At 25.8% G+C, this 21,541-nt stretch overlaps 2 protein-coding genes and 1 long non-coding RNA gene across 4 annotated transcripts; 2 read left to right on the top strand and 1 right to left on the bottom strand.

Annotated features, from left to right (window-relative positions):
• Positions 1–1,882: 1,882 nt before the first annotated feature.
• LOC126897544 (uncharacterized) lies at positions 1,883–9,110 on the top strand. 2 transcript variants are annotated; one of them, XR_007702123.1, is made up of 3 exons: positions 1,883–2,018; positions 7,651–7,890; positions 8,865–9,110. It is a non-coding gene; the product is annotated as an uncharacterized LOC126897544 (long non-coding RNA). The 2 variants fall into 2 exon arrangements; XR_007702122.1 differs by having other exon boundaries at positions 8,860–9,110.
• On the bottom strand, positions 5,403–8,053 carry LOC126897543 (mitochondrial 2-oxoglutarate/malate carrier protein-like). Its single transcript, XM_050671231.1, has 6 exons — positions 7,854–8,053; positions 7,491–7,727; positions 6,854–6,938; positions 6,503–6,716; positions 5,900–5,999; positions 5,403–5,607 (listed from the first exon to the last, which is right to left on the bottom strand). The coding sequence occupies exons 1-6, from the start codon at positions 7,919–7,921 to the stop codon at positions 5,403–5,405; spliced, it is 909 nt and encodes a 302-aa protein (XP_050527188.1). The 5' UTR covers positions 7,922–8,053.
• A 2,432-nt stretch (positions 9,111–11,542) lies between the features above and the next one.
• LOC126897542 (EGF domain-specific O-linked N-acetylglucosamine transferase) lies at positions 11,543–20,149 on the top strand. The gene is made up of 9 exons (XM_050671230.1): positions 11,543–11,831; positions 11,905–12,093; positions 12,593–12,741; positions 12,826–12,980; positions 14,387–14,661; positions 14,952–15,152; positions 15,271–15,407; positions 15,973–16,075; positions 19,709–20,149. The coding sequence occupies exons 1-9, from the start codon at positions 11,676–11,678 to the stop codon at positions 19,853–19,855; spliced, it is 1,512 nt and encodes a 503-aa protein (XP_050527187.1). The 5' UTR covers positions 11,543–11,675; the 3' UTR covers positions 19,856–20,149.
• Positions 20,150–21,541: the final 1,392 nt, after the last annotated feature.

Raw genomic sequence — 21,541 nt, 5'->3', positions numbered from 1 at the left:
TACGGTGGGTTCTGGTTTATAACTTTGTCGCACGGTCCTTTTCGTTATAGCGACAGGTATATAGCTTGCAGTACGGTTTCCGGAAATGGTAACTCTCCGAGCCGTCGTCTCCGGAGGCCAGGGAACCAATCCAAACCCCTCCCCCATGTCAAAAAGTATTTATAACTCTTTTAAGGGTAATATTGGTAATTATCTATTAACATCATCGTGTAAATTGCATAATTTATGTAAAGTTTGGTAAAATTAAACAGTAAAAATTTGTAACTATTTTATAGAATATTTTTTTTATCACCAAACACGTTTTATGATTATTGATGCACAACAATTGCATCAATTACAGCATCTAAAAACTCTGATCTTCTTTTGATAAAAATTCCTTGATAAAATAATAATTTATCAAGGTTTACATATGACGACGACGTATGGGATTTTTTATTAACTTTGAAAATAGGTCATTTTTACAAAATATAATGAAACATTTAATCAATTAAATAAATAAACGTAAATTGAACTCAAATATAAAACATGGTATTTGTTCATAAAATTTGTAATTGTTTTTTTATTAATCTAGTATAAATATTAAAAATCACCAATATTCGACTGTTTTTTTTATCTATAAATTTCAATGCTATTCTTATTTGGTCAATATTAACCAATAAACATAGTTCAAACAAGCATTGTTATCACAAGAAATGCAGAAAAGCTTCGTTCAAGTTAATTAAGTTAAAATCTGGTTTCTAGTTGACATATAGTTATCAATATGAGATAGTTTTGAACAAACAGAAATTGTTGTTAAGTATCAATATTAACAACGGGTCAAGTATTGCACAATTACTGGCAACTGACCATTGGCCTGCCCATACTATCGTAAAACTGACAAACGTCTTGTCTAAATACTGATCTATTGGATCAGTATTTAATTATTGACAGTGATTATTGACAAGTACTGACAGTAATGGCAGTTAGTACTTGGCTGCCATTGCTAGCAGAGTACTAGTGTAATACAAGTTATACAAAACCCTCAGTACTGATCTGTCAGTATGGAAAAACATAAAAATTCCAGACATATGCCAATATACTGACATATGTCTGAGATAATGACGAATAAGTTCGCACAGTATTTGTAACCGCTATTGTTAATTTATGATTGGTTTAAAACATGAAAATGGCGATTACTAGGATCGCTATTATTTTTATTTTAATACTACCCATGTAGAAAATATGTAAGCGAGTTGGGTGAAATACGCCTATACACCCATTTCTCAAAACAATTTAAAAAATATGAAATTTTACAAATATTTTAATTTTGATTAGAGCACATTCTTTTCATTAAAATTACGCGTTTATAAGTAATAAAATTATGTTAAAATAGTAGGGTGGCTAATTACCTTATTTATTCTTCTAAGTCGTTTATCTTTCAGTTTTGACTAAATATTATTTCATTAATTTCCCTAATATCTTATCATCAAAAAATATCAATGAAATTGATTTGAATAAAAAAAAAAATGCGCTTTAAATGATTAGATATAACGATAGTTTTAGGTAATGTATAAAATTTTAATGTGTTTCAAATCAATAATTACTTTTTTATTGAAAATTATTAATAACGAGTTGATTATTTATAATTATATTTTTTAACATTCCTATATGATATTAAATTTTAAGACTACATTTAATACTCACCCTTACTTTATAAATAGTCCAAATTGACCTGCAAAAATAATGTACTAATTTTTCTTACATCAAATCAATATTTTAAAACATTGTATTATCATGAATACATGGGTCAATAAACAAATATTCTGTTATCAATTAACAAAGTAAACAATAAATATATCATACTGAACCACAGTTATTCGAACTGACGCAAGATGTTCATAATGATGTTTGTAAATGTTTTTATCGTTAGACTTTTTTGCCACGCAGTTAACGGCAATAATCGATAATGAACTGATAAATATAAAATTCAAGGTTTGCTTCGACCCCGAAGCTACGTTATATTATATAATATTAAAATAGTAAGTATTATTATAATTTATATTTACTATATTTATTGATTGTGATTCATAAGCTATGGAAATATGAAAAGAAGAATAATTTACTTAAGTAGGTATAACTATTTTCATATGGCCTAATGAAATTTCAAAATACTTGAAATCTTGCACACCAAAAAAAACTGAAATGACGCCCCTGTGTTTGAATACATAATACAATTTAGTATTATTACAAATTTTTGTTAGTAATGTAAAAACTTTGATTTCACAAATGTGGAGTTCGGTATTAAGGACATTATTAACGTTTCAATTTATTTCGTTGTCGTTCTTCAACACGTTTTTGAATCGTTTTTTGAAGAAGTTATGGCACTTTTAAGTAAAAAAATTGAATAAATGTCGAAAATAAGCGATTTTTAAATTTGTAATTTTTTTGGAGACTTCCCCCATTTATGAGAAACTAGAGAAATTTTTTCCTTTTTTTGAGGGTAATGTCTTCGACTAGATACGATTTGTGATCTTTTGACGTATCGTTAAAAGAAATCGGTTCGGTGAGAGCTGAGAAAAAGTGGTAACAGACAATTATAAAAAATAAAAACACATCAGTAAAATTAATACTTTTTTCAACTTCGCATCGAAGCTAAAAATAAATTTATTTATCAAAACAGTTTTGTAATATTTATAATTGTACCCCATTTATCATGTTAAGGCAATAAAAGGCATTGCACTTCAAAATTATCTATATAAAATACTACTTTTAAAATATTACTTTTGTTTAAAAAAGCTTTTATTTTTCTTAAATTGTACAATTACGAATAATATAACTGTGAAAATGTCATTTTGGAAAACAATATAATTATTTGCTATTAGCAAATGTTTTTTAGTTAAAATTAATATGTGTGTGAAAACTTACAACACATGTAAATAATATATGTACAAGACATATACACTAATATGTTTTCACGTCATGACTGTTCAATGAATTCGTATCAAAATAGTTAAAATTATTGCAAAAGTAAATTTTTATGAAATAATTCTTATTTATTTTAGTTAAATAACCAAAAATATATATCTAAAATTTATCATTAAACAAACGAACTTTGGTCTAATTTCTAAGAAAATTTTGATATGAAATAAAAAGTTGTTTGCTAAATAAAAATATTTATCTCTTAATTTTGTAGATATTTAAAGCGAAGAAAAGTATTTTATTAATTAACTCAAAATTTTAAGTGCAAAAAAATTTACTTAAATTAAGGATAAAAAATGATGATAAATTTTAATGAAACAAACATTTTTTATTATTTAACATTATGTCTAATTTTTTTTATTACTACAAAATCAAAATAATAATAATTAACTTTTCTGGAGGTTAAATAAAAGTTTGTAGATCAAGTTCTCATTTATGACCTTTGGATGATTACAATTTTGAACTATAGACTATTTACACATTATTTAGCTCATTACTTAAAGATAAATAACGAATTGATTTATATGTAAATCGTTTGGTCAGTAGGTTGATAATTCATATATTTTATATAAATAAATACATTTCAAGTTATCGTCGAATTTGGTTTCCGTGATACCAAATAAGTTTCCAGTTGAAAGATTATCTCAGGGGTGGTTTGAAAGATTTTGCCCTTTAAAGGACAAAACCTGAAAGATGTTAAAAAAAAATTTGCCGACCCAGGAAATGACTTATGTTTTGCTCATCAATTCAATTATTTGTGACAAATTTAAACATTTGGGTGATTGAAGGGTCCAAATGTTATAAATCCCTAATTTTTTTTTAGTTTGAAGCCCCTCAATCAATTAACTTAAATTATTATTATTTGTCTATAAATTATGAATATGTTTAGCTATTTGTTGTAAAATATGAAAAATAAAATATTTTTTTTTCAAATCAATCAAGTATTAAAATATTAAAAAATAATATTGTTTATAGTCATACAGCATCTTCTCAGGTGCCGTCACTTTTCGGTCGTTGGAATATTTATCACTTTAATATAAAACAGTCAGTGGCGTGCTCGGGGGGAGGGGTCATATCCCTCCCAATTGCGTTTTTTTTTCCACCATCGAGTACCTAACAGCAATAATTGAATAAATTTGTAATTATTACATTGTATATTTATATAACAATATTACATCATATCATACAAAACACAAAATATTAATAAATATTTTAATGAGGCTTGACCTCTAAAGCCCCCTTATTAATCTTTTTCTAATTCTTTCACCCCCATTAGATGTATTTAGTTGTATTAATACCTATTAGTTATGACATCCCTCCCCATTTAAAATTCCTGGGCACGCCACTGAAAACAGTAACACAGCTAGGTCGTCCTTGTATCATCTTAACATATTTTTTAGGACGATTTATTAAGATAACTTAAGTTTTTATGGACATATGTTTATTATAAAATCGTATAAATTTCAGGAATTCTTTATTGAATGGTTTAGTGTTGTATCAAATTTTTTCAAAAACTTCAATTACACTACATATTATTTTAATTTATTTTTTTATCTATTTAAAAACAACGAGTTTAATTTTAATGAAATTAAAAATTAAGTAGAGTTTATGATTTCCTCCTAAATTCCGTCACATTATTAGTAATTTATTTTTAATATTTTAATTAAAATTAAAAAAAATTTTCTGTTAATTAATTTATTTGATAATAAAGATTGGCCAGCTCGATGAATTTTCTCAGATAAAATTTCTTATTATTAAACTAATGCATCCCAAAAGTTTCAAAAAAAAAAAAATATATATATATATATATAATAAGCGTGTAACTAGAGGGATTTTAGTAACCTAACTTTATACAAAAGTAAAAAGCTTAGCTCTTTTTCAAATTACACACAAGGTAATTTTGGTGAATGACTATTATTTGTATTGTTCTTTGCAGGTAGAACGTTGAAAACATGTTTAATAAGCTTATATTGCATTTTAATATTTAAACATTTTATTTGAGAATAATTGTGACGTATCTCTCTCTATATACTAGTTTACTAATAATTTTCTATAATAGTATTGAATTTTTTTCCTAAATATTTACTTTGATAATAGATAAACAATAAAATATTTCAATATTTCTCTGAAATGCTCTAGCTTTACCTATCTACAGTTCTATAACAAAAAATTTCATTTTTTTATTGTATGTTTTCTATTTATAGCTTTTAACATTGAAATTATCCCATTATAGAATTAATTTATTATACTTTATTTTAATCAGATGATAATATCAGAAAATAGATTCAAATTAATGAATAATTTCTTTTATTAATAAACAACAATAACATATTAAAATATACATTAAGTTTTCAGAAATTAACATTTTTTTCTATAAACTTAATGATCTATAAATAAAGTTAAATTTGTGACCATTGAAATAGAACCATTTGCTAGTAACAAATTTATTTCATAAAATATCTTTTGTAAGCATAATTTAATTGTTCCATGTAAATGAATAGCAAAACAGTAGCTGGTGCTATTCGCATGTAATAAAACGGTAATCCTTTCCATAAGGCAGTTATACCTTCACTTTTTACTAGTTTTCTGGAAGCATCCAACATATTTAAATACTCGCCTTTACCGTTGACAAAAGTTTGTTGTTGAATCCTAAAATGGAAATTTAAACAATTTATACTTTAAAATTGTTTGATCATTTTAATATATCAAAAATCATGTTTAAAATTTATCGTTATATAATTTATTGTTTATACAAAGTGTACCCTATAATATTCATCTGTACAAACAATTTTTTTTTAATAGATCAGTTAGTATTACATCTACAATGAGGAAATAAGCTCTGAAAGAATTTTGGTGTAGGAATTAAAATGCTAACCACTTATTATCGAATTATTTTTCACTTTAATAATAGAATTTAACTCTCATTAAAGTAAACGTTCACCTTGTCTTTAGCACATCTATTGGACAACTGCATACAGCATATACAACGCCAGAAATCATGCTAGAAACGGTATGTAGGACTAATCCTTCTTTCATATCATCTAAAAATCATCAAATCCTAACTTCAAAGGTTGGCTAATTTTTTTATTCATTATAATTATTTTAAAATAAAGATTAAGGTTGATTTATTTCCTACTGAGTCTGATAAATTAATATACAATTGTTGAAGTCAAGTGATCACTATTGAAATCCTTAAGGTAATTGCTCAAAGGCTTCTTTTTTATAATTATCTTTTCAAGAGAAATTTATTATTATTTATTAGAGCGAGATGCTATTTTATGAATTTAAATAAAATTTTAAACTTATCAATGAATTATTTGAATAACACATATTCAACTTTATAATTTTGTGGAGGGTAACAACATCCACCCTATGCCCTTTCATACACCTTTACGATCAGTGTCTGATTTTAATAAAATATTTACAATTTTTTTTTTCAAAAAATATTTCAATAAAAGTAGAATAAACACATGACAGGGAGTAGATCATAATCGGATGTCATTATTTTTTTCTATAAGAACTAAACAATAAAAATGTATGTTACAGCTTTTTTTAAAGAATGTTTTAGCGTAGTCGTAAGACATCAACTGCGTAACATTTGATATCATTGCCTTGGTCACAGTTGGTACAGTTCCCCTCCATAGACCAACCATCCCTTCTTCTTTGCCAATCCTTAATAATGCATCAAACACATGCTTATAGTTGCGTTTCTTATCTGGAGGTAGTCGACCGTCAGCTGTCATTCGTACGACAGCCACCTTAAAGTTTAAGTATGGTCCATGTGCAGAAAAAAAAATTAAAATTTGCAATAAATCTATAAACTCTTGTGTGGGATGTATAATTAGTTTCTTATAATTAACAAAATTTTCACTGGCATAGGAGATTTATAACTTACATCAGCAGGAGTAGAGATCAATGCTGCTAGCGCTCCAGTTCCACTACTAATTAATAGTTTATGATAAACACTTGTAAATCCTCGCCTTAAAAACACACAAACATTACTCCGATTAGTACAGCTTGTGTAAATACAATAAGCGGCGATCGAATAAAAACTTAATAAGTAAAAAAATTAGTTTTTGTTGTTCATAGGTTATTAAAACCATAATATTCCTTTATCCAATCATTATTAAAGTAATATTACAAAAATAGAACTTCAATATTCTTAAATAGTAAAAGAATTTTTAATTTCTGAATAATTAAATATGACGAAGATGGTAACTATCATTGGCACAATAAATAGTTTTTGAAAATACGTTTGGTACGCCATCAATTAGTTTTTTTGGTTAACTCTAGAAGTTTTTATGGAAACTAATTTTTTTCCAAACTATATAAGGTTTTCACTGTTAGTAAACTTTTTCTTATATTTGAATTTTCTGTATAAAATCAGTAAAAAATTACTAAATTATTATTATAAGGAATGTCAAATACAAGAGAATTATCAATAACTAGTACGGTTATACTAGATTTTTTTTGTCTTTTACCTAATTTCTACTGAAATATTTATATTTCCTTAATTATTTTTTATTTTTTACTTGTTCATTTTTTCTGACACAGTATTGTATGCGCCAATTCTTGTTGACGTATTTGCTATTTGCCTAGTCAAATTTGCTGATAGACCCTTGTAAAATCCCGACATCTTTTCGTTCCTAAGTATATTTTTTATTGCTTCAAATGAATTTTTATGATCAACAGCTGCACCTTTCTCACCACTCAATTGCATACGAAACTTAAGCAAATCCAATGGATGCACCATAGCAGAAGCTGCCATACTGAAAACATTGAATTTAAATATTTGCGAAAATTCGTACTACTTTATCACAACGACCATGAGAGTCTTTAAATTCTCTTTTTAAATTATTACAATAATTAATACTATGATGTCGTCTTTGGCCTACCCAGAAAGTCCAGCAATAATAAACTGCACAGGAGAAGGTATGGTTTTCTTACTAATATCATCTGTCATTTTTTCTTAGATCTGCACTATTTTTCACAGTTAAGACATTACTTTGAATGAAAAAAGTGTAAATTTATTGCACATTTTAATAACTTTAACTAAATATCATATTAAATTGTTTATTAAAAGTTAACATTTTAAAAATATATTATGTGATGATTATACTCATGTTTAAAAAAATTTGAGCCAAGATAAATTTTATCGAAAAATAAATTATTTTTTTTTTATGTCAAAATAAAATAACTATAAACTTATTTGATGATTTGTAAGTAAAATAGTGTAAATTTTTTTGTTTCATTGGTAAGTGCAAATAAGTAACTTCAGAAATACCTTTTAGCAGTGCTCGAATTGGGGGGGTGCGCAGGGGGACGTAGCTCCTCTACTTTTTTTTAAATTTTTTTGCGCACCCCAACTACTTTTTTTATTGTGACGGGAGGACGGTGGAAAATACCACCTCTTTTTTTTTTTTTTTTAAATATTAGTATGATAATGAATTATGATTTATTAATAAATACTAAATAAAGTAATGAGTAAAAAAAAAAAAAAGGCTTCAAAATACTAGGGACGCAGTTTTCAAATTGTTAAGTTGAGCTCCCCTACTTATTTTTGGCCAATTCGAGCACTGCCTTTTAGTAAACCTATTAATACACAACTACCAAGTTTTTTGTGTGTATCGGTCAATGGTATTTCATAGTTGTTCAGTAAAATATTATACTGGCTATTATGTAAAATCATTGGTATGATGATGCATATCAACAAAAGTGTCAATAATTAAGCACTCATCACGAAAATATTAAGGCATTGTTTTAAATGACCCAAATACCTAGCAAAATTAGCCAATTCATAGATGAAAAAAAATCTTCAACCACCAACAAAGATATTGAGTCAGAAAGTTCTGACTATTCAATTATACTCAAAACCGTTGATATCACCGAATCTTTTTCTAGTAAAGATCTTGCGACCAATGAGTTAAAAAGTTTAACTGGTTCATTAAAAAAATCAATGGAAAACGTTTTTGAAAAAAAATTGAGCTTGTCCGAAATAATATTAGATAAGAATGATGAAAAAGTGAGACCAAATAGTTTAACATCTTTAACAGAAATTTTGAAAAAGTCAAGAATAGACAAAAATAATTGTTTAGAAAAATAGAATGATCCTAAGCAAGCTTTAAACCTAATCAACTCCATGAAATGTTCAAAAAAATTCTGATAAATAAAAATCTAATAAATAATAAAATAAAAACATTTTAGCCAATGTTTTTATAAAAACAAATTTTTTTATTTTTTTGAATTGTGTATACATTATTAAATAACTTTAATTAAATATAAATAATCAGTATAAATGTAATAATAATAAAAAGTGGGATAAATGTAAATGAATAAGGTAATTATCTCTTAGAATATTTAGCAAATTTTATTTTAGATTGAAAATTTTTGATCCCTATATATGTTACTATTATATTAAATGTAAGTTTGAAATATAAACTTATGAATTTATCTAAAAAAGATGTATTTACCCAATTCCATCCTATAGTTAACAATTTTCATTATTTTTAATAACTGTTTCAATGTCATAAATTTATGTTGAAATGATGTCTTTATTATAATATTTAAAGATAAATTTACTATCTAAAATATTTTAATACTGTTTTTTAAATAGTTAAATTTATAAATATGGTCAAAAAATAATTTTGTAACAAATCAAATTATGATTTATATCTGTAGTTATAATTTTGCAATTTATCATACATACAAATTAACAATCTTTAAATTAATTAAGTTTTAATTTCTTTTTTAAAACTTTAAATATTCTTGTAAAAATTGAAATTTTATTTTTTTTTAATATAATAAGATGTTTAATATATAAACAAATTGTTTTTCATCAATTTTTCTTTATAATCTTTTATACGTATTTTTCATTCATAAATAACCTGAGAAAAGTAATATTATGGTTACACTCTGTTTATTCTAATAATTTAAACTTTAACTGTACTATTATAGTTTTTTATTATTTAAACTTAATTATATCTATTTAAAATCTCTCTACACGTATATAATATGAAAGTTAATCATGTCATTCAATACAGAATTAGATTTTATTATAGCAATTTTTTTCCAAATAACAGTTTACTTGCTATTGGCAATTTTTAATTAATTTTTTTTAAATAATAACGTTAAAACAAATATTTGAAAATATTTGTACTTTTAAATTATGGATCAATTTTCAAAAAACCAATGAACAGCTATATTATGACTAAACGTCTCCAAAAAAATATTCGTCGAACAAAAACCACACAAATATACATTTTACTGATAATATAATAGGTAATATTTTAAAACAATTCAATAGTTTATTATGAACACTGTTCATAGTAAAGATGACGCATATAGTCTGACAAAAAGCATCCCACAACTCAATATTTTGATTCTATTATAATACAACTTAGGTAGTACAATATGCATATGTTTAATACAGTTTGTGTATGCTGTATAATGTTTATACATTTTAAACTTCAAATCATTGCAAGCAATTCCGTTTTAGGCTTGACAAACCAACGCAAACATTATCTATTATATTATTTTGTGCACATTATGACAACGTAGGCGATGTATAATATTTCCACCTATTTTTGAAGGTTATATTTAGCACAAAACACTAATATTTATTATCTTGCATATATTCCACTTAAAATCAGTTTCATTTTTAATCAATGTCGACTAACCATTTATGTACTAATAAATTGCTAAAGTTATACACTAATTGTTATAAAGTTCTTTTTGTTAAACATTGTTTAATGATATTTAGTGAATTGAAAAAAATATCCCTTTGTTTACTTGTTAAAATTGTGGGTGCACGAGTAAAAACTCATTAAGTGAAAGTTAAATTAAGTTAAAAATGTTTTTATTGCATAGTCTTAAAGATACATAAAAGACACACCAAACAAAAAGAGAAAACTTTAATTTTAATGTTAGATTTAAACATCTATTTTAAACATCTCATGAATTAATCGTGCCTCTTTCTTTCCCAAAAAGTCATAATTTATGTCATATACCCCTTTATAAGCAAACCGTTCAAATTTGAAATACTTATATTTCGCAAGGATTTTTTCGGTTGGAATTTTCAAATAATTGACATATTTTAGTAACAAAATAAAAGTAAATTTGATAGAAACAATGTAATATAAATTGAATTACATAAAAATAGGGGTGTAGCATTAAATATTTCATATAATTAAAATATAAATTGACTTTATCTTTTTACATCAAAAACAAATTACTGCTGATATCAAGAATTTTTCAAAGCGATTTTATAGCTTTAAAATCTGCCTAGCTTGAGAACCACTTTTACTGATAATATAATTTTGTTAATAGCTTTGAACTAGTAAACATATTTGTGTATAACCACCTGCAGCTTCTGGTGATCAGCTGCTCAGCCCTCATACCAAAGACACATTATGTGATGTTCTGTATTGCGGACTAGTCGTCAAAACTCGATTATTGCACACAAATTTATTGTTTGTCCGCCTACCATAGAGTGACTAATAGTTGTATATTCATTTAATAAATCTCATAATGTAATTCAAAATGATTATTCAACGAGTGTTCCTTATTTAACTGCAGTTATGTTNGAACTCGATTATTGCACACAAATTATTGTTTGTCCGCCTACCATAGAGTGACTAATCGTTGTATATTCATTTAATAAATCTCATAATGTAATTCAAAATGATTATTCAACGAGTGTTCCTTATTTAACTGCAGTTATGTTATATCTTAAGATAATTTGTTTATTTGAAATTTTGTGTTTAATTAATTATATTAACACTTCTTCATTAGATGTAGATTTGAATATCCACTCGAATCACTTACCGTATGTATTATTCTCTGAAAAATCTCAGAATCACAGTAATCCTTTAAAAGTAATTTTGTTATGAGTCATTTTGAAAAAAAAATCTATATTATAATTATACATTTTAAATTTGATATTTTTAGCATTGTTGGGGATATGAAGAAAATTGTAGTAGACAATATCGCTTCTCTGAACCAAATTGTCCAGGTTTTCAAACTGGCTGGGCATCATCCAAAAGTGAACAAATTGATACATTTTATAATCAAGGTGATTTTGGATATGTAAAGCAGCAAAAAGAAAAACTTACCTTTATGTGTGAACCTACTGATCAGGTAATTTAATAAAATTAATTTTATTAACTGATTATAAAAATAAACAAATTTTCATTAACTATAAAAATATGATAATTTGAGTGTTTTTTTATGAATTATATTTCTTTAGAATTTAAATTATATAATTCTCCCAATCAATTTTTTTTTTACAAAACATCATATTAACACATTAAATTTATATTTCTATTAAAATAAACATATGGTTGAAATAATTAAAAGGAATACGTACATTATTCATTAGATTAGTAAAATAAAAATATTATATATCATAGATTATTGATACTAAAGTATTAAAGATTAAAGTTTTTAATTAATTGAGTATGTCGCATAATTCAATAATATTACTATACTTATTTTCATAAATTTAAAAATAACTAGTGATAAAAACTATAAATGTTATAATTTGCTGATTAAATATCAAAGATTTCTTAAGTATATAAATAGCCTGGTAAATTAATTTTCATGTATTTAAAATGTAAAATGTACATTTATTATTTAGGGTGATTCCTCTTTACAATGCTCTAGTCATTTACAATTTTGTCGAGGTCATAAAATTATGATTGACTTCAAGAATATGCTAAATTATGATCGACCTGTACGGTATAAAATGGATATATTAAGTCACGGACAAATTGGAGGGAAATGCAAGTATGATGTATAAAAATTATTATGAAATTATTCTTTTATCATTATTTTTAAAACATCAAATAAAGTCTGAAAATGTTTACATAGGTTTTATAAGAAAAAATTAGATGATGAGAGTGATCATCTTGGTGCATTACAATCTTGGAGCCCTGAATTAAGATTTTTTGCAACTATAAATAAATATCCAGGAAAATGTGATTTAATTATTTCTAAACCAACATTTATTATGAAAATAGATGCAAGTGTGTAATAAGCATGTCTAAATATTTTATAGGTTTTGATATTATTTGCTCTAATTTATTGAATTTTTCTTTATTTCAAAAATTTTATTGCTATAAGTGTTAATGAAAACTCAACATTTTAAAATGCTATAATTAGTGACATTTCAAAATAAAATACTTATTATTGGCATAAAAGATAGCCCTCAGTTTTTTCATACATATATTTCATACCTTAGATCATTAGTTCATTTGTGTACTTGATTATTCATTTCTTTTACAAACTATCAGTGAGAATCTTTATTTTTTTTAATTTATAAATCATTGTATCATTAACCGAATAGACATAGAACATATAATAATAAACTTATACAGAATGATTCATTAATGATTAGACACTCATTTTCTTTGTAATTTTTGAAATTATTTTATTTTTATAAAGAAAAATATTGTTTGATTTAACAAATTGTACAATTATATATTGTTAAAGAACATTTTTTGTATCAGGGTTAAAAAACCTAAAATTTAATTTTCTTTAATAACAACCCCAATTTTTAGTTAGGTGATTTGATTGAAAGTCTTTTTATCTCATTATGTATTGATAATTTGTTGTTTATCATATAGTAGTCATCATATTTTCATGCTGTTACATAGACAAATTTTGCAAGAAAAAATATCGGTAATAATTTATGACCCATTGAAATAAATTATTTTTGTCTTTAGTATTCTGAAAACTAAATTAACATTTTGTATTTTAAACAATTTTAAAATGTTAACAGTTGATCAAATAAAAAAAAAAAAATTTCTGTCATTTCATCAAACTAAAATAGGGTTTCTAATTAAAGAAAATTTTTTTTAACCCTATAGGGAAGCAAAAAAAAAGTAATTTAACTAGTGACTATTGTAGAGTATTATAATCAAACAATTTTTTCTTTTCTGTATATTTGAAATATTCAAAAGTTTTCAAAATAATGGGCGTCTTTCCTTTATAAATCACTCTTTATTTTTGGTATTTACATATGCTATATGTGATTTATCTGTTAATTATATGTTCAGAATCTATTGCAAAGAAAACACTAAGGTAGTTGGTTACCCTTCCTGTTTTTTAGTAGTCTATGAAGCTTAAGTTTAGTGCTGATGAGTTTTAATTTTTCTTTAAGTTGTAAAAATAGTTTATTAGTATCTTTATTAAAAAATTTTGAATACTATAAAAAAAAAAACATTGTAATAAATACAATACTTTCTTAGCTACACATTAAAACTAAAATTAAATCACATATCTGTGTTTAAAAATCTTGTAATTATAAGCTATGATTTCGACTATACAATTATTTTACAAAAAAAAAACTTTATAATTATTAATACATAATTTCTAATTAATTGTTTTATGTTAAGTTATAATGTGTAAAAATGTTTTATTTATTTTGTAGCTGTCAACATGTATCATCATTTTTGTGATTTTTTGAATTTATATGCTTCACAACATGTAAATTCATCTGATTCTACCTTGTTCTCTAAAGATGTACATATTTTGATCTGGGAATCATATCCATATGAATCAGCTTTCAGTGATACTTTTGCAGTATTTACTAATCATGCCATATGGAACCTTAATACTTTTAAAGGACAAGTTGTTTGTTTTGACAATTTAGTTTTACCATTGTTACCTAGAATGATATTTGGCTTATTTTATAACACACCACTGGTAATTATACATTTAATATTTTTCCAACAATTTTTACATGGTTCTTTGTATTATAACTATTCAAAAGTTATTTTTTGCTTTAAATTAATGTATATTTACATTTTTTTTGTATATTATTGTAAATTTTTTTTATTAATCAACTTTAATGATATAAAAACATGATCTCATATGTTTGTAAAAGGCGTATATATAAGTTTTAGAAAAACATTTAATGATATTGTTTAGTTAAATATTAAAATAATTAAATTACATAGGATTTTCAAATTTTAATTTATTTAAAAAAAAATTAGATTGAAGGCTGTGAAAAAAGTGGGTTATTTAAAGCATTTTCTGAACATGTGTTACATCGTCTAGAAATCAGCCGAAAAATAACTTTTAACGAAAAAATAAAAATAACATTTTTATCAAGAAATACAAGGTATAGAAATGTAATAAATGAAAATGAGTTAATTTTGGCATTGAAGAAAAATTCAGATTATGAAGTCAAACGAGTATGTATTTAAATAGAATAATATATTTCATGTCATTTTTAGTATAAATTATTATTAATTTTTTTTTTATTATCTTTACTGATATATTATTCTATAAAATATTTTACTTGTTATTTAGGTAATTTACAGTGAAAATTATCTTAGCTTCAAAAAACAAATACTCAGAACACATAACTCTGATATTTTTATTGGTATGCACGGTGCTGGATTAACACATTTGTTATTTTTACCTGATTGGGCTGTAATATTTGAATTGTAAGTAATTTATATTCACATCTCAGTCTACAAAATAAATTATATTTATAGTATATATACAATAATAAGTATATTAATGCCTTGTATAAGTGAATAAAAGGCATTAATAATTTTGGTTCATAAGGAGCATTTGTACCTGGTAACAAATTTTAACGCACAGGAAAATTAAAATTTACATTTAGGGACAGTTATTCATAAAATAAAAATAGTAAAAATTATATCCTAGAGGATGGAATAACCTTTAGTAAGGTTCTGAGTTACAAATATAAATATAATATTATAATAATAGCAATAAATAATATTTATTTTATACGTGACTTAAGGAAAAGTTAAATTTTTACATAGTTTTATAATTAATATTTTTAAAATATCACTTATTCAAAATTGTTTGTGATCTTTAAGCATTATCTTATATTTAATATTATTATTATTGAAATTAAAAACAGTTATTATTTTATTTATTTCGATAAAAGAAGATGATGGGATTTTCAAATATTTTCTATGTGTAGGATATATAAATAAATGTAATTTTAATTTAATAAATTTTTAAAATTTATTTTTTCAGATATAATTGTGAAGATGAACATTGTTACAAAGATTTATCACGACTTAGAGGAATCAAATATATAACTTGGCAAGATACTAATATGTTAACTATTCATGATGAAGTTAGTTAAGACTTATTATAAGTATTATTTTTTATTAATTAAGCTTGTACCAAGTCTCAAGTAAATATATAGTTTTTCAATGAAAATAACATAATAAACATTTTATTTTTTATTTACAAATTTTTACTTTATTTAAGCTCACTACTTGAAAAATTTAAATGAAACAAATTGGTTAAATCCAAGAATATTTACTTTTCTTAAATCTGTACCTTGGGTTAAGACGTTTCAATATATAAGTTTTTATCTACAAAAAAAAAAAACTTTTTACCTTCAAATAACTGCTATAGAATTCTCAGTAACATTATTTAAGTTTTCTTTAGTAGAATGAAAGTTCTTTTTTAGATATTACTCAGATGGTATTACATACATACTTAATTGTTCTACAGAATTTATTTAAAATGAAAAAAAAAAATTTATTATTGTAGATAGTCTTATCTTGACTCAAGGTACTGAAATTATTCTCTATGGAAAAACTTATTTTTTCTTTTTTTAGATTATAAATAATTATTTATCTTAAAATAAGAAAGTATTACTATACTTGCTTGAAGTGCTTGAGGATATATCGATGTTTGCAGTTGAGTTCTGACGTTTTGGACTCAACTGCAAACATGGATATATCCTCAAGCACTTCAAACAACAAGACAATCCATGAAAGCTTTAACACATTCATAATAAGGTATTACTATACATTAAACATGAATACAAGTGTTATATATATTTTTTGAGTTAAAAATTAAAAATTTCAGTTATTTTTATTTTTATCAACCTGTGGATAAGGGATAAGAATACTTCCACGGTCCATCTGCCAGTCGTAAGAGGCAACTAATGAGGTTGTGTCAGATCGATAGCCGGCGTAAAAAGCTTTGTCAAAAAAAGTATGAGGATTCCTGAACAAAACTTAGGCGGATTGTCCCATCTCGGATGTACGCGGGGACAACAGAAAGTAGTTAAAAACGGAGAAGGCCTAAGGAATAAAGTGTTTGATACCAGCCGGACATCTTGTGCGGTTGCTGTTTCACCAGTCATGTGTACAGGTCTACCCAATACATGTAGTGTCAACGGTGTAGGGACATCACCACTTAACTCTAGGCTGACTCGTGTATAAGGAAGAAAGATAGATACAAAGTAAGAATAGGTAATTGGAATGTTGGAACATTAACTGGTAGAAGTAGAGAATTAGTAGAAATTTTTGAAGAGGAGAAAAGTTAACATTTGTTGTGTGCAAACTAAGTGGAAAGGAGAGAAATCAAGGGAAATAGGTGAGGGTTATAAAATAAAATACTTAGGTAAGTCTAGTACAAAGAATGGTGTAGGGATTTTAATGGATGAGGAAATGAAAAGTAGAGTAACAGAAGTAGCTAGAAAAAGTGACAGAATTATGGTCGTAAAATTGATATTCGAAGAAAAAGTGCTGAATGTAATAAGTGCCTATGCACCACAAGTAAGAAAGTAAGAAAATGTAATTCTAAGTATAGCAAAAGAGCAAAAGGAGAGAAGACTGGATGGAGTATAAACGCTTGTGCAAAGAAACCAAGTGTGCAGTAAGTAAGACAAAGTTTAAGAGGTATGATGACTAGGAACAAAGGAAGACAAGAGAAATCTATTGACTAGTAAAAGAGAAAGAAGGTCTTATAATTATCATTATGTATAAAGGTGTATAGAAAGTGTTGATAATAAGGTACACTCGAATAATGTGATGTGAAAAAAAGGTGGAAAGAGTATTTTGAAAAATTATTGAATGAGGAGTACCCATAAGAGACATTAGAGCATATCTCGTGGAATGAGGGACTGGTAGATTTAATTAGTGAGAAAGAGATATGGAAAGCTGTGGCATCAATGAAAAAGAATAAAGCTGTAGGACCAGATGAAGTATGGAAAATATTAGGCAGCGTGGGCATAAGGTAGTTGAAAAATCCTTTAAATAAAATCTTATTAAAAGAGAAAATTCCAAATGAATGGAGGAATAGTATTGTGGTGCCGATATTTAAAGGTAACGAAGACATACAGGAGTGTGAGAATTATAGAGGCATAAAGCTTATTAGTCATAGTATGAAAATTTGGTAAAAGGTAATAGATAAGAGTATAAGAAATGAGACATTGGTATCTTAAAACCAGTTTGGATTTATGCCTGGTAAGTCAATAATAAAGCCATTAATTTGTGTGAGGCAACTTATATAAAAGTTTAGAGAAAAGTAGAAAAAGCTGTGTATGATATTTATAGATTTGGAGAAAGCATATGACATAGTAACGAGAAAGGTTTAAAAGTGGGCATTGATGAAAAATGGAGTCCCGAAAAGGTACATTAATATAATAGAGGATATGTATTATGGCACTTGTACCAGGGTAAAAAGCGTAGGAGGAATATCAGAAGCTTTTCGGGTAAGAGTAGGAGTGCACCAAGATTCTGCTCTAAGCCAATACTAATTTTCTATAGGAATGGATGAAATTACTAGAGAAATACAAGGAGAGGTGCCATGGTGCATGTTGTTTGCTGACGATATAGTATTAATAGGAGAAAATAGGGAGGAAATTAACCAAAGGCTAGAGGTGTGGAGATCAGCTCTTGAAGAAAAGGGTTTAAGAATAAGTAGAAGTAAGACAAAGTATATAGAGTACGAGTTTGACAAAGGAGAAATGAGGAGTTCAGTGACAATAGGCGAGGACCCATAGGAGAGGTGGAGAGTTTTAAGTATTTAGGATCAGTTGTGCAAAAGAGTGGTGGTATTGACGAGAATGTAAGACACAGAATTAAGTGCGGGTGGTTAAAGTGAAGAGAAGCGTCTGGCGGCGTCTTATGCGATAAAATAATTCCAATGAAGCTAAAAGGTAAGTTTTACAAGACTGTAATAAGGTTGGGTTTGGTTGGGCGGTTGATAAGAAAGTAGAGCAGAGAATGAGTGTAGCAGAGATAAAAATGCTTAGATGGATGAATGGAGTGACTAGAAAAGATAAAATAAGGAACGAGCATATAAGAGGGAGTATAGGTGTAGCGTCAATCGTGGATAAGATTTTACAAGACTGTAGTGAGACCAGCTATGATGTATGGTTCAGAGTGTTGGGCGGTTGATAAGAAAGTAGAGCAGAGAATGAGTGCAACATAGATGAAAATGCTTAAATGGATGAGTGGAGTGACTAGAGAAGATAGATTAAGGAACAAACATATAAGGAGGAATATAGGTGTAGCTTCAATAAGATGAGAAAAAATAGACTTAAATGGTTTATTTATGTTATGAGGAGAGAGGAATTGGAAGTTGTAAGAACAGCTATAGAAATAAATGTTGAAGAAAGAAGAGGTAGAGGAAGACTAAAAAAGAGATGGAGGGATGCTATTGAATGCGATATGCAGACAGTTGATGTGAGTGTAGATGATGTAAGTGATTGTGTCAAGAGGAAGTTTAGGATAAGGGTTGCTGACCCTAAATAGTTGGGATTAAGGTGAAGAAGAAGAAGAGTTATTTTTATTTTTATAAGTAATTTTCTATTAATGTTGATTTCTCTTCTATTAAGCATAATTGTAAATTAAATCATTTTAAAATTCTATCTAGAAATAAAAAATATTTTTGTTAATTATGTACTAATTTGTTTTATTATTCAATTACTATTTATATTTACAAGTTATTTATTCATTTTCAGAATACATTCAATGATAATGCAGCTCATGCAAAATTTGTAAACTATTCCTTTAATAAAGAAGAGTTTTTACGTTTGGTAGCAGAAGCAGCTCGTCACGTCAAAAAGAACAAACTAATTTATAGTGCTAAAGTATATGATGAATTATAGTTATGATCAGATACAGACCGAACCTGGAATTTAAAATGAGATTAGACCTTTAGACTATATTAAAGGCTACGCCCAAAAATGTTCAGTAAAAACACAATTTCTCCGAATAAAAAAATGACAGCCCTTTTATCCTAGGCTAATACAATTTATGATTATTGTACTATTTTAATTTAAAATTATTAACTAAAAGAGCAATATGAAAAAACTAAATTGTTAAGTGAAAAGAAAATAATTATGTTTATTAATTATTAAATTTTATAAGTTGTTTTTAATAAAGTTGTTTATAAATTATTATGAACATTGTTTATTATTATTTATTTTTAAAAGAAGAAGTCTAATAAGAAAAATGACAATAGTTATACTTATTTAATATTAATTTAATGCTCTTATATTTCGTAAAGTTCTTTAAATATAAAGATCAATTAATCTTTTTTTTTTTATGTGTCTAATAAAAGAACTTGAACAATAATAAAAAATTTAATTAAATATCGAAAAATTATTGAATTTAACTTTTTTAATCACCAAACAGAATTTGAATAATTATTTTTAAAGCTGTAAATAAAAATAACCAGCACAATATCGTCTCAACATAGTTGAGACAACTGTAGATAATACAAATGATATATGGACCAAAAGGATTATATAACATTCTTAAAAAATGTTTAATTTAACTTTTAACTAAGCCAATTAAATTTATAATTTATCGAGTTTTAACTGTTAACTTATCGACATTAAGGCAATTTTGCAATATTATTGTAAGTGTCCATTATTAAGAGTATTTCCGTCGTGTTAAAGTCAATAACAAAACTGGTTGTGTACTTGCCTTTTTTTTTTATCCAATACGATTATATTGATTGAATAGCGACACACGTTTATTTTATGTAGCATAAAAATCATAGTTAAGCACCAGCCCCACCGTAAATTCTTATAGACGCGTTATACAAATAATTAAATTGTTTATTCTCGACGAGTATGAAAAACTAAATATTTGCAGAAAACACGTTAAATCATATGAAGTCTAGATCGATTATTTTGAAGTTATAAAATTACAAAAAAAAATTCATGTTTTATGAATATCTCTCAAAATATCGTTCTTAATATACCCCACAATGGATAAAAATATTTACAACCCCTGAAAGTGCATTGTAATTGTGCTTGTATGACCGTTTTAACCATACTCCATCTGCTACAACAGTAATCATAGGAATCCCTTTATTATTCACCTCTCCATTTTCAATAGCAAGCTTAGCTTCTTCTTTTCCTGCTAACTCTATCGAATCCCATGTAGTTTTTTCAGTCTGCTTAACAATATAAATATAGTTTAAAAAACTAAAAAAACACGCTTTTAAAGCACATCGAACTAAAAAGTTAAAAATAATTTTTAAAATAAGTTTAAAATAATTATGAACAAAAAATACTAGTATTATTGTGATAAAAGTGTCGGGCGCTCAATATATGAAAAATATGACACAAAGCACCCACGCTTTTATCACAATAATACTAGTATTTTTTGTTCATAATTATTTTAAAAATTATTTTTAACTTTTTAGTTCGATGTGCTTTAAAAGCGTGTTTTTTTAGTTTTTTAAACTATATTTATTTTTTACTTTTTAGTTTCATGTTATGATAGTAGTTACTATCAATATCATGGTTTTTACGGGTAACGGGAAATCAGGGTTCGATTCC

The sequence above is a fragment of the Daktulosphaira vitifoliae genome, unplaced genomic scaffold (genome assembly GCF_025091365.1).
Source record: "Daktulosphaira vitifoliae isolate Bord-2020 unplaced genomic scaffold, ASM2509136v1 Scaffold_2, whole genome shotgun sequence".
NCBI lineage: Eukaryota > Metazoa > Arthropoda > Insecta > Hemiptera > Phylloxeridae > Daktulosphaira > Daktulosphaira vitifoliae.
The sequence above is the reverse complement of the archived record's forward strand: the minus strand, read 5'-3'. Positions and strand labels throughout refer to the sequence as shown.